Genomic DNA, 11739 nt, shown 5'->3' with positions numbered 1-11739 from the left:
TTATAAATTTGTTTGACTATCAAGAAATTCAAGTATCTTATGATTTAATGTGCGAAATCATATTGATCGATTTTGCAAATAGCTTAACAAGCGTCAAACAAACAAAAGATACTGTTACAAAGAAAACAAAGGTCTAACAAGAAAATATAATATAATTTTATATTTTTTTATCCTATTAAATTATGTTGAATGCAATTTAACACATTGTTTGGAAATCGTTTTAGAATCAACTATACAATTAATGTTCGAAAGAAAAAAAAAATCAACTGTTCATTTACTAGGTTAAATTCGTATGCATGTACTATCAATTCTCGAGGTGTTTGAGTCGAACTCGAATAATTCAAGTTGACTCAAGTTCATGTTGAAGCCCATTTGTTAATTGAACTCATTTGTTAGATGAAGCCCATTCTCATTTTAATACTACCGCCAGGTTCAAATCAAAGAAGAATTAAGATCCGATTGCAGAAATTGTTATATAAATAAACGTACACAAGACAAAAGGAAAAAGTCATAGTTTAATCTCATTTTCAAAACCTTGATTAATTAATATTAAAACGGAGTAAATAATTAAGAAAGTAAATATTAAAAATGATAAGACGGAGATCACAAATGGCATTTTGGAATGAACAGCCAGCACCATATATATATAGAGGAATATCTGGTTATAATATACTTATTAAGTTTCATGACAAATTCATGTATTTACCGGCACTAGTTAATTAATTTACCTTAATCTATCTATCATCGTTGGACTTAGATTTTACCGACCATATTGTTTGTCGTGTTTTATATGGAATTTTTTGATTTCATCATCAACGTATATATATTTATCTGCTTCTATATATTTATATTCGACTACTAACACTATGATCTCGTCACCATTATATATATAGTAAAAGTTTTGTGGAGGTTCGGTCAGCACTCACTTCTCTCTCTCTCTCGATCTGCATCTCCACATTGTGCCATTTGGCGCTCATTTTCGAGTTTTTTTTACTACTAGCTACAGGATTATTACGTACGCGGGTTAGTAATTAATTTCGGTGCATGACATTATTAATTTTCTAGTATAATATATGGAGTAATATATATATTCGTCCGAGTGTTCTTACATATATAGTTAGTTATATAGGGGTTGAGTATTGTAAAACAAGTATTAAAGTAAAACAAATAGGATAAGATCTTAACCCTTAGATCATGGTTAAATTGATGCACGAAGATTCACGAAACAATTGATGTACTATGATTTATTTGATGCACGGTGATTATCACTATAGAAAAACCTATTGTTTTATTTGTTTTACATTAATACTTGTTTTATTTTACCTAAAACCTAGTTATATATCTTGCAGTGTGGAGTTTATAATTAAGTTGTATATATTGCGAATAATGTTGCATGTGTATATATCAACATACATATAAATTTTATATAGTTATATATACATTATGTATTATAATATACTGTTAAATTTTCAAATTCATAAAATATTATAGTTTGAATTCACCTTGCAATTGTTAGTTGTTTAATAATGTATTTGAGTTATATATATATATATATATATAAATTGTGACTTGAAAATAGACCGGCTATGATATTTGACCTTAATTAGTCCCAAGAGCTATATACGAGTATATGTTTAGCATGATACAGTGTTTTGTTTAAAATTGGAAATTTTTTTTTTACAAACATGTAATTAACCTTATTATATATAGCAAATTGTATGTATCGATCGATTGGTGGACGTTTCTTTAAGTAATTTCTCTCAATGACCAAATCCATTGTTATTTGTTATTCATAATAAGAATATATATATGTTGTATAGTAGCTAGCTAGTAGTCCTTATCGTCTAAAACCTTTGCAAATAACTAAGTGCCTTGAACTCCGGTCAATAACTGCAACATTTTACATTTTTACTGTGTCGTTTGGGGGCCTGATCGAAGCTTGAAAAAGTTATAAAACAGGAGGTTTTCATATAAAAAAAATTACACAAGAGAGAAAGAGACAGCAGGTAGGGGCCGGAAGGGACTTATGTCCAACGATCGAGTAAATTATACCAAGTTATTACAACTAAAATGTTTAAAATATTCACTTAATGACAGGATCTTCTCTGCAGGCTTTGTAAGTGTTAGAACATGTTCAAAATAAGGAACACACATATTGCAGATTATGAAATTCTTTTTGGTAGGACAGATTGTTCACATTTGAAAATAACTGCATTTTACAGTAGTTAACTAGGATATCTTGGGAGCTAGTCAAAGTATACATGTCAATATGTTCATCAATAGTTTCATAACAACTGCTTTTGTTCATGCATTACAGAAAGTTTGGAGTTAAATTCACACTGGCTTGAATTTTGGTCAAGGTGCGCAGGTTAGTACTCGCACATTCTTATTATCATCTCTATATGTTTTCTGCACAATCTTAGTGAACCAACTATACTGATTAGTTGATTGTGTTAATGAACCTGGGATTTTTTTGTTTTAATTATTTATTACTAAAAGATACCTTCTTTTGGATGATTCACAACGCATCACTTTGTAAACATCAAAAATTACTTGCACTTTTGTTATATGCCGTTATTAGTATTTTGTCATTCGTCTTTCTTATCTGAGAATCTGAGATCCTGTGAGAAAAACAAAAGAAGTCATGAAGTCTTGCAGGCTATACTATAAAAATAATGCACACCTTGTACTATTACAAAGTTTTGATTTTAAACCGCCTGTTGTCGTATTTGAAGCCTCATCGTTCTTGTTCTTTCAATGCATGTTCTTTGGATTTGAGTCTTATTTTACAATTATCATGATTTGACATACAACATTAGATAAAATTTTGTTGGTCCTTTATTACCATCCTTCTTGAAAGAAACAGAATTAGATGGTTACGTTAATTTGCATACTTACAAAATTCTGCAAATGTAGCTTTAAATGTCTTCTAATTTTTTTTAAGATGGACTGTTTTTTGCAGGCTGGGTGAATAACATAATAAAGTTTGACTTCTCTTTCTATGTTGATCAAAGTTCATATAATCTTGGTAAAAATTTACCTTGTATTTTGATTAAGTAAATGTATGTGAGGACCATGCCTCACTTTTTCTCTGGATCGATCTCATCAGGAACCGTCATTGAAAGACTAATATATTACGTATAGAAGATGGACCTGAAACAATCAGTAGCAGATCAACTAACAACTCTGCACCCATGTATGCCCGTGAACACAAGAATCGGCATACTAGGAGGTGGCCCAAGTGGTTTATCAGCAGCTTATGCACTTGCTAAGCTTGGGTACAACAATGTGACCCTTCTAGAGAAATACCACACAGTCAGTGGGATGTGTGAATCAGCTGATATTGAAGGCAAGATGTAACTACTTTTAGATTGCTAAATTTAGTAACTTATTGATTATCTTACTAATATTTTACTTAGACTACATAATTGCAGGGAAAATGTATGATCTTGGAGGTCAAGTTCTAGCAGCAAATAGTGCTCCCACGATTTTTCATTTGGCAAAAGAATTGGGGTCTGAACTGGAGGAAATGGACTCGCATAAATTAGCCCTCATTGACAATGGGAAATTTCAGGACATTCCAGTTGCTGATGACTATGTAGATGTGATATCGTTGACCTTAGAACTCCAGGTTATTATCTTCAACTAATTTTAATATATCTGGTATTAGTTGTTATTTAGAATGTTGAAAGTGAAGTTATATCTTATTGTTTTCAAATGTAGGATAAGGCAAAGAATTCGGGTCGAAATGGAGTTCATGCCATTAGCGAATTTGCTTCAGAATCAGTTCCTGAATTTCTGAAGAGTAGAGGACTTAAATCTGTTCCAAAATCAGTTGCCTATGGATACACTGCTTCTGGGTATGGATTTGTTGAAGATATGGCTTATTCTTACATTCATGAATTCACCCGAACTTCAATGGCTGGTAAAATAAGGCGTTTCAAGGGCGGGTATATGGGATTCTGGCAGAAGTTAAGTAAATCTCTTCCCATTGAAGTTCAATGCAACACTGAAGTAATTGGTATCAGACGCGACTCCTCTGGTGTATCTGTTGACACTAGAAATAGTAGTGGGGAAGTTAACACTATGGAATTCGAGAAAATTATCATTTCTGGGGGTTTTCCTTTCACAAACGGGAAAGTTTACCGATCACCAACATATGTATCAGCAGGTAGTTGCACACATAGATTTACGGGTTGTCTCTATATTGAAAAATGATTTTGTGTATATGTAACTAAAGTTTTTTGATCTTCTTGTAACTACAGAAAGTGAAAATCGATGGATGGACTTAAGTAATCTTGAGAAGGAACTGTTCAGTAAGGTGCAGACGATAGATTACTATACAACAGTGATGAAAATCAAAGGGTTGGATCATTTGCCAATAGGATTTTATTACTGTGCCGAATTCATGGATGATCCTGCCACTATAGGCAATCCAGTGGCAATTCAGAGATTCTATGCCGATACAGATATATATCTTTTCTGGTCTTATGGTAATGCTGTTGATATTATGGGGCCAAGGGTCACTGAACTTGCAATTGATGCGGTTAACAGAATGGGAGGTCAAGTTGAAAATGTAATACTGCAGAGACGGTTCAAGTATTTCCCTCATGTTACCAGCCAAGGTATAGTAGAAACAATTAACAAGCTCATTTGTTGGCTCAACTAAAGCATATTTGCAGTTTTAGCCTCACACTTGATTCTTATCCAAAAAACAGATATGAAGGAAGGATTTTATGAGAAACTGGAGACTGAACTTCAAGGTCAACAGAACACTTACTATGTAGGTGGACTTGTTGCGTTTGAACTTACAGAGAGAAATTCAACCTACTCTATGAATCTTGTTCGCAAACACTTTGCAGATGATGACCCTTTACCAAAATTTCCATATGTGAAGGTACAACAAATTCCGATTATTACATAATAGAAATATAATCACATACTTGCCCATTCATTTGAACCCAATTTAAGGGGCTGTTACTCTTTTTCACATAACTTCTCTCCTGTTTTCATAAAATGTCATTCTATCAACTTCTGAATTAACAATATTCTCAGAAACAAACAAGCATATGATTATTTGAGTATTACAATTTCAAACATTAGAAGCACGTCCAAAAATTATCGTTTGCTGTCCAGCTTGTACTGCTTATTATGTGATTTACATTACTAAGTATCACATAATCATCTCTAATCTCGCGCAGTTACTTAATAGAAGATATTTCTCCATCTATTTTGCAGAGATTGTTTCCACTACTATCAGATAGTTGGGACAGGAACCCAGAACGGCTGAATGAATATCCTGGATTAACATTCCCTGACTTGAGTAGCCTTGATGGCTATTTGAAGCATTGGGGAACTCATGAAATAACTAAAGACAAAACACTCTACACTTGGATTAATGATGAAGGGGAGGAGGCGCATAAGAGGACTTACGCAGAACTTCATGCAAATGCTTCTTGCATTGCTCAGAATCTATTAACGAGCTCAGAACCAGTTATCAATCCGGGTGATAGGGTGTTGTTACTCCATGTTCCCGGACTCGACTTTGTGGATGCCTTTTTTGGTTGTTTACGAGCCCAAGTACTTCCTGTTCCTGTTCTTCCTCCAGATCCCCTTCAAAGAGGTGGACAAGCGCTTTTGAAGTTAGAAAATATTGCTAAATCGTGCAATGCAAAGGCAATTTTATCAACTGTGCTTTACCATGGAGCTGTAAGGGCAGGTTCTGTAAAGAACTTGATCTCGTTATCTGGAAAAGGGGGGAAAGGCTCTGCAAAATGGCCTAAGCTTCCATGGATACATACAGATACTCTTGTGAAGAATTCTAAAGGTATTAACTTTACAGACATAAAAAATCACTCTGAACCGGTAGGAAACGATGTCTGTTTTCTTCAGTTTACTTCTGGATCGACTGGTGATGCTAAAGGCGTGATGATAACTCACGGTGGGCTAATTCATAATGTAAAGTTGATGAGAAAGATATACAAGAGTACTTCAAGAACAGTGTTAGTAAGTTGGCTTCCTCAGTACCATGACATGGGACTAATCGGTGGACTTTTTACATCTCTTGTTAGTGGCGGAACTGCAGTTCTTTTCTCCCCAATGACATTCATCAGGAATCCGTTATTGTGGCTTCAAACAATGAGCAAGTATCAAGCCACTCACAGTGCAGGTCCCAACTTTGCATTTGAACTAGTAGTGAGAAGATTAGAGAGTGTCAAGGATAAGGTGCTGGATTATGATCTTTCTTTTATGAAGTTTCTTATGGTTGCTGCAGAACCCGTTAGGCAGAAAACTCTCCTGAGTTTTGTTCGGCTCACCGCACCCTTTGGCCTTTCTCAACAAGTAATGGCTCCAGGTTATGGTTTGGCTGAAAATTGTGTTTTTGTTTGTTGTGCATATGGAGAAAAGAAGCCCATTTTAATCGATTGGCAAGGACGAGTGTGTTGTGGGTATGTAAGTCAAAGTGATGAAGATGTTGACATCAGAATAGTTGATCCGGAAACCAGTTTAGAACACAACAAGCCTGGGAAGGAAGGAGAGATATGGATTAGCAGCCCAAGTGCTGGAATCGGGTACTGGGATAAAGAGGAGTTAAGTCAGAAAACTTTCAAAAATATGCTTGAAACTGGTCCAGGCAGAATATATACAAAAACCGGGGACTTGGGAAGGATAATAGATGGAAACTTGTTCATCACTGGAAGAATAAAGGATCTTATTATCGTTGGTGGTAGAAATATATACTCAGCAGACATTGAAAAAACAGTGGAAAGTGCTTCCGAACTTCTACGTCCTGGTTGCTGTGCTGTCATCGGGGTCCCGGAGGAAACCTTATCAACAAAAGGCATATCGGTTCCAGATTCTTCTGATCAAGTTGGTTTAGTTGTGATTGCTGAGGTTAGAGATGGTAAACCTGTTAACAAAGAAGTAATTCAGCAAATTCAGGCTCGGGTTGCAGAAGAACACGGTGTCACTATTGCATCTGTTAAGCTAATCAAACCTCGAACAATCAGTAAAACTACATCCGGAAAGATAAAAAGATTTGAATGCCTTAAACAGTTTTCTGATGGAACTTTGAATCTTGTTCCAGAACCAATTGTGACCAAGAAACGCTTAATGCGGTCCTACACCACAGGAACATGTAGGGAAGGAAATACACCTAGACCTGAACTTGTGACTAGTCGTCCCTTGGCACCTAGTGGGCCGAGTCACAAAGAGATTGAAGATTTTTTAATGGGTGTGGTTTCTGAGCAAACAGGAATTTCAATCAACAAAATCTCGACCACTGAAGGTTTGACATCGTATGGGATCGACTCTATCGGTGTTGTTAGAGCTGCTCAAAAGCTTTCAGATTTTCTGGGGGTTCCTGTCGGAGCAGTGGATGTATTCACAGCCACCTGCATTTCAGACTTAGCAAGCTTTTCGGAGAATCTTCTAATGAAATCTCAACCAAACAGCACAACTAATCCTTTTTCCGTTCTTCCAGAATACGAAAACGATAGTAGTCTTGACTTCATGACCGAGGTTACAACGCTTCACCAATTTGGTATCTGGACGTTGCAAGTTTGTGGACTTATGTATATGTGCATGATGCTTGTTCTACCTGCTTATCTGTCCATTTCTATATTCATGAACTTGATCACTTCGGGACACTTGCCTTCATGGATGGGGTATCCTATTTCTATACTGGCTGCTCCTATTGCTTGGATCTTCTGCATATTTAGTACCTGCATATCTGTTGCATTCTTTGGTAAATCATTTCTTCAGCCGAATTATGCTCTTACCCCAGAGGTTTCGGTATGGTCCATGGACTTCGTGAAGTGGTGGACGCTGTACAAGGCACAAGAAGTTTCTTCTAAGGTCATGGCAGTTCATTTGAGGGGGACGGTGTTTTTGAAATACTGGTTTGAGTTGTTTGGAGCAAGAATTGGTTCATCGGTTGTTCTAGATACAGTTGATATTACAGACCCGTCTCTCCTTTTTATAGGAGATGGAGCTGTAATTGCAGAAGGAGCTTTGATTCAGGGACATGAAGTGAAGAATGGAGTTTTAAGTTTTCTCCCAATCAGGATTGGTCAAAGATCTGAAGTTGGGCCCTATGCTGTAATTCAAAAAGGAAGTGTTTTAGGTGAAGAGGCTAAAGTCGGAACCTTACAGAAAACAGAAAGCGGAAAGCCTGTTTTCAGATCAGGCAGACGCAAAAGTGTTCAAAAGGTAATATTTAACATCTATACTTTTTACATGAGGTGGGAAAATGGGTGGTTTGGGCAGATGAGTCAAAATGGATTAGGGAAATGGGTCGAATCGGGTCCAGTTGCAGCCATTTGCCTAAATTTTATGAACCTTCATATACATAATTAATAATTCATAAATATATTATTATACCTCAGTAATAGTTTTCTTTAGCGAAATGTTTTGAAGGTTTTATTCGAAAAAACACTAGGAACACTTTCAACCAATTTGACATGTTTCCTTATGTCAATGTTACAATTTCCTTTGTAACCCTTATGACGCATCGGAGATAAAGCATTACGCTCGCCTCTATTCTCCAACATTTATTGTAAGAAAAAAACAGATGCTTTACATTTTGCAAATATACGTTTTCAGGATCCAACAAATGATACTCAAACCAGCACCATCTCTCACCTAATGGGTATTTATGCTGTCGCGTTTCTAAGTTCTCTTTCAGCTGCGATATCTTACTTCCTTTATATCTCTTTATATCAAGAGTCACCATCTCTCAAACACTTCTCATTTCTCTGTGTTGCTGGAGCTTTCCACTGGCTTCCTTTCACAATTATCGCCTATGCTACCATGATCTTTACTACCTCGGTGAACCCACTGACCTTTTCCATGACATTAGCTGCTGCTTACCTGGCTCATGGTTTGATCCTTAGCTTACTAACCTGCAGTATGACATGGTTTCTTGACCAAAAAGACCAAACAAATGAAAGCTCATTTAAAATATGGCTTCGTCACCGAATCAACATCTCTTGCCATCTTAGATTTGCCAAGCTTCTTTCTGGAACTGAAGCCTTCTGTGTCTACTTGAGACTTTTGGGTGCAGAAGTTGGAAACCATTGTTCAATCAGAGCCATTAACCCGGTTTCTGACCCGAAACTGATCTCAATTGGTGAGGGTGTTCATTTGGGTGACTTTAGCAGGATAATTGCTGGCTTTTATTCTATAAACGGGTTCAAAAGTGGGAAAGTGGAAGTCCAGGATAATGCAGTAGTCGGGAGTCAAAGCATTCTGCTTCCTGGTTCAGTTGTTCAAAACAACGTCATTCTTGGTGCTCTTTCAGTGGCTCCAGTTGATTCTGTTCTCAAAAGAGGTGGTGTTTATATCGGTTCTGAAAGTCCTATCATGATAAAGAACATGATGCATGCTCTAGACGAACGAATAGAAGAAATGGATGTGAAATACAAGAAGATTGTTGGGAACTTATCCGCTAATCTTGCTGCTACTACTCTTAAAGTTAAGTCAAGATACTTCCATCGAATTGGAGTCAGTGGGAAGGGAGTTCTAAAGATCTATGACAACATCGAAGGGTTTCCAAATCACAAGATCTTCTACCCAGGGAAGAGTTACCCAATCATTATCAGACACAGTAACAGCTTAAGTGCAGATGATGATGCAAGACTAGATGCACGTGGTGCAGCCGTGAGAATACTTTCAAATGAAACAGAAACCCCACTTCTTGACCTGACTTTGAAAACGGGAAATGCATTCTACGCGAGAACAATCTCTGACTTTGCCACATGGCTTGTTTGCGGGTTGCCAGCAAGGGAACAGCACGTGAAGCGTGTCCCTCATGTGCGTGATGCTGTATGGACTTCACTTCGCAACACAGATTCATTCACAAACCTGCATTACTTCTCAAACATATGCAGACTTTTCCGGTTTGAAGATGGAACAGAAATGTATGTTAAGTTCAAATTAAGGCCTTTTGATGAAACCATCCCTGAAGAATCCGGTAAGGTGGAGCCCATTGGAATTCTCCCTCCAGAAACTGGTGCAATTCCAAGAGACATTAATGACAAACGTCCGCTACTGTTCCTTGCTGATGATTTTAAAACAAGAGTGAGTCAACCAGGTGGTGTTAGGTATGTTTTCCAGTTACAAATCCGGCCCGTTCCACAAGATGAAGTGACCCGAGACATTGCACTTGACTGCACCACCCCGTGGGATAACACTGAATTCCCATATATCGATGTGGGAGAGGTAACAATAGACCAGAATAACACTCAAAGCCAATCAGAAGAATTAGAGTTTAATCCTTTCCTGAGATCCAATGAAGTGGATGTAATTCGGGCGACATCTGCCTCACAAAGTGCTTCTATTGACCATGGTCGTTCATTGGTCTACGAGATTTGTCAGCATTTGAGAAACGGGCAACCACTTCCTGAAGCCTGGAGGAGTTTCATTGAGCAATCTGATGTCAAAGTAGACCTTTCAGGTTGTCCAATGGCAGCCACTATAGCAACCGAAAACAAGAATGCAACAGAAGTGACTCTCACGAGAACCTGGCAAAAAACTTTATGGACACTATTTGGCCAACCTTTGTTACAGACATTCTTGCCTTACTACCTAATGGCACTACTGATCTCGGGTCCACTAAACGTAATATTTTACGTGAAAGAAACAAGTGGCTACCCCATTCAGTGGCTGCTACCCGTGTTTTGGGTGTGTTCAGGCATTTGGGCTGGGCTGGCATGTGTAATAGCCAAATGGTTACTAGTTGGAAAGAAAAAAGATGGTGGCAGTGTGCTGATATGGGGCAAAGAAGTGTTTATGGACACGATATGGCAAGCGTTTAGGACGTTGGTAGGGGAGTATTTCATGGAAATGGTGAGCGGGTCGTTTTTGTTTACAATGTGGATGAAAATGATGGGATCAGAGATTGATATGAATCAAGGAGTTTACGTGGACAGCATGGGGGCCGTGTTGAACCCCGAGATGGTGGAGATAGAAGGCGGTGGATGTGTTGGTCGAGAATCGTTGCTGTTCGGGCATATATATGAAGGAGATGGTGGGAAGGTGAAGTTTGGGAAGATTAAGATTGGAGAAGATGGATTTGTAGGGAGTAGAAGTGTTGTGATGCCTGGAGTGAAGGTTGAAAATGGAGGTAGTCTCAGTGCACTTTCACTTGCATTCAAAGGGGAAATTATCAAGTCAAAATAATTTTATGTTGTTCAATGTGTATTGTGTAGTGATGTATTACATTTACAGATTTACTTCCTCTATATTTAATGTTGTACTGCTAAATAAAACATTGCATACTTTTATAAAGGTAAGAGAAAGCATATTAATTGGTTGATGGAATCTCTCCCTATGTTGCTTGTTAAATTAATTTAAGAATTTTATGGTTAGTACTGCTCATATAAGTAAAACTCAGTGTCCTATATGACCCTTTTCCTATTATCCATATGGACATATCATCAGTCATCTAAAACTTTTGTTAATTTCTTAAAATATTACAAAAGTGAACAGTGATCACATACCATTCATAAATCTGAAGATCGTTGACTTGACCTCTAAAAAGTTCAACTACGGCATTGAAAATGAAACGTATGATGTACATCCAATTGCAAAGTAGAATCCTCCAAGTGGTTCAAACTTTCGTTCTTTGACCCAATATAATTGAGTTTGAATGGTGAAGTGTACACCTTCCATTAATTAAGAAACATAAAAATAATTGCGATGTATTTTTATGACCAAATTAAAAATGGGTTGAATTTT

At 37.1% G+C, this 11739-nt stretch overlaps 3 protein-coding genes across 3 annotated transcripts; all 3 read left to right on the top strand.

Moving 5' to 3' along the window:
• Nucleotides 1–3147: 3147 nt before the first annotated feature.
• LOC122604799 lies at nucleotides 3148–4924 on the top strand. Its single transcript, XM_043777666.1, has 5 exons — nucleotides 3148–3349; nucleotides 3435–3631; nucleotides 3724–4171; nucleotides 4266–4625; nucleotides 4719–4924. The coding sequence occupies exons 1-5, from the start codon at nucleotides 3148–3150 to the stop codon at nucleotides 4922–4924; spliced, it is 1413 nt and encodes a 470-aa protein (XP_043633601.1).
• A 1109-nt stretch (nucleotides 4925–6033) lies between these two features.
• Nucleotides 6034–9353, top strand: LOC122604798. Its single transcript, XM_043777665.1, has 3 exons — nucleotides 6034–8211; nucleotides 8605–9279; nucleotides 9330–9353. Exons 1-3 carry the CDS (start codon nucleotides 6034–6036, stop codon nucleotides 9351–9353), a joined length of 2877 nt encoding a protein of 958 aa, XP_043633600.1.
• LOC122605745 (linolenate 9R-lipoxygenase-like) lies at nucleotides 9119–11313 on the top strand. Its single transcript, XM_043778702.1, has one exon. It carries the CDS (start codon nucleotides 9364–9366, stop codon nucleotides 11179–11181), a length of 1818 nt encoding a protein of 605 aa, XP_043634637.1. The 5' UTR covers nucleotides 9119–9363; the 3' UTR covers nucleotides 11182–11313.
• The last annotated feature ends 426 nt before the right edge of the window (nucleotides 11314–11739 follow it).

Source organism: Erigeron canadensis, chromosome 6 (genome assembly GCF_010389155.1).
Source record: "Erigeron canadensis isolate Cc75 chromosome 6, C_canadensis_v1, whole genome shotgun sequence".
Lineage (NCBI taxonomy): Eukaryota > Viridiplantae > Streptophyta > Magnoliopsida > Asterales > Asteraceae > Erigeron > Erigeron canadensis.
The sequence above is the reverse complement of the archived record's forward strand: the minus strand, read 5'-3'. Positions and strand labels throughout refer to the sequence as shown.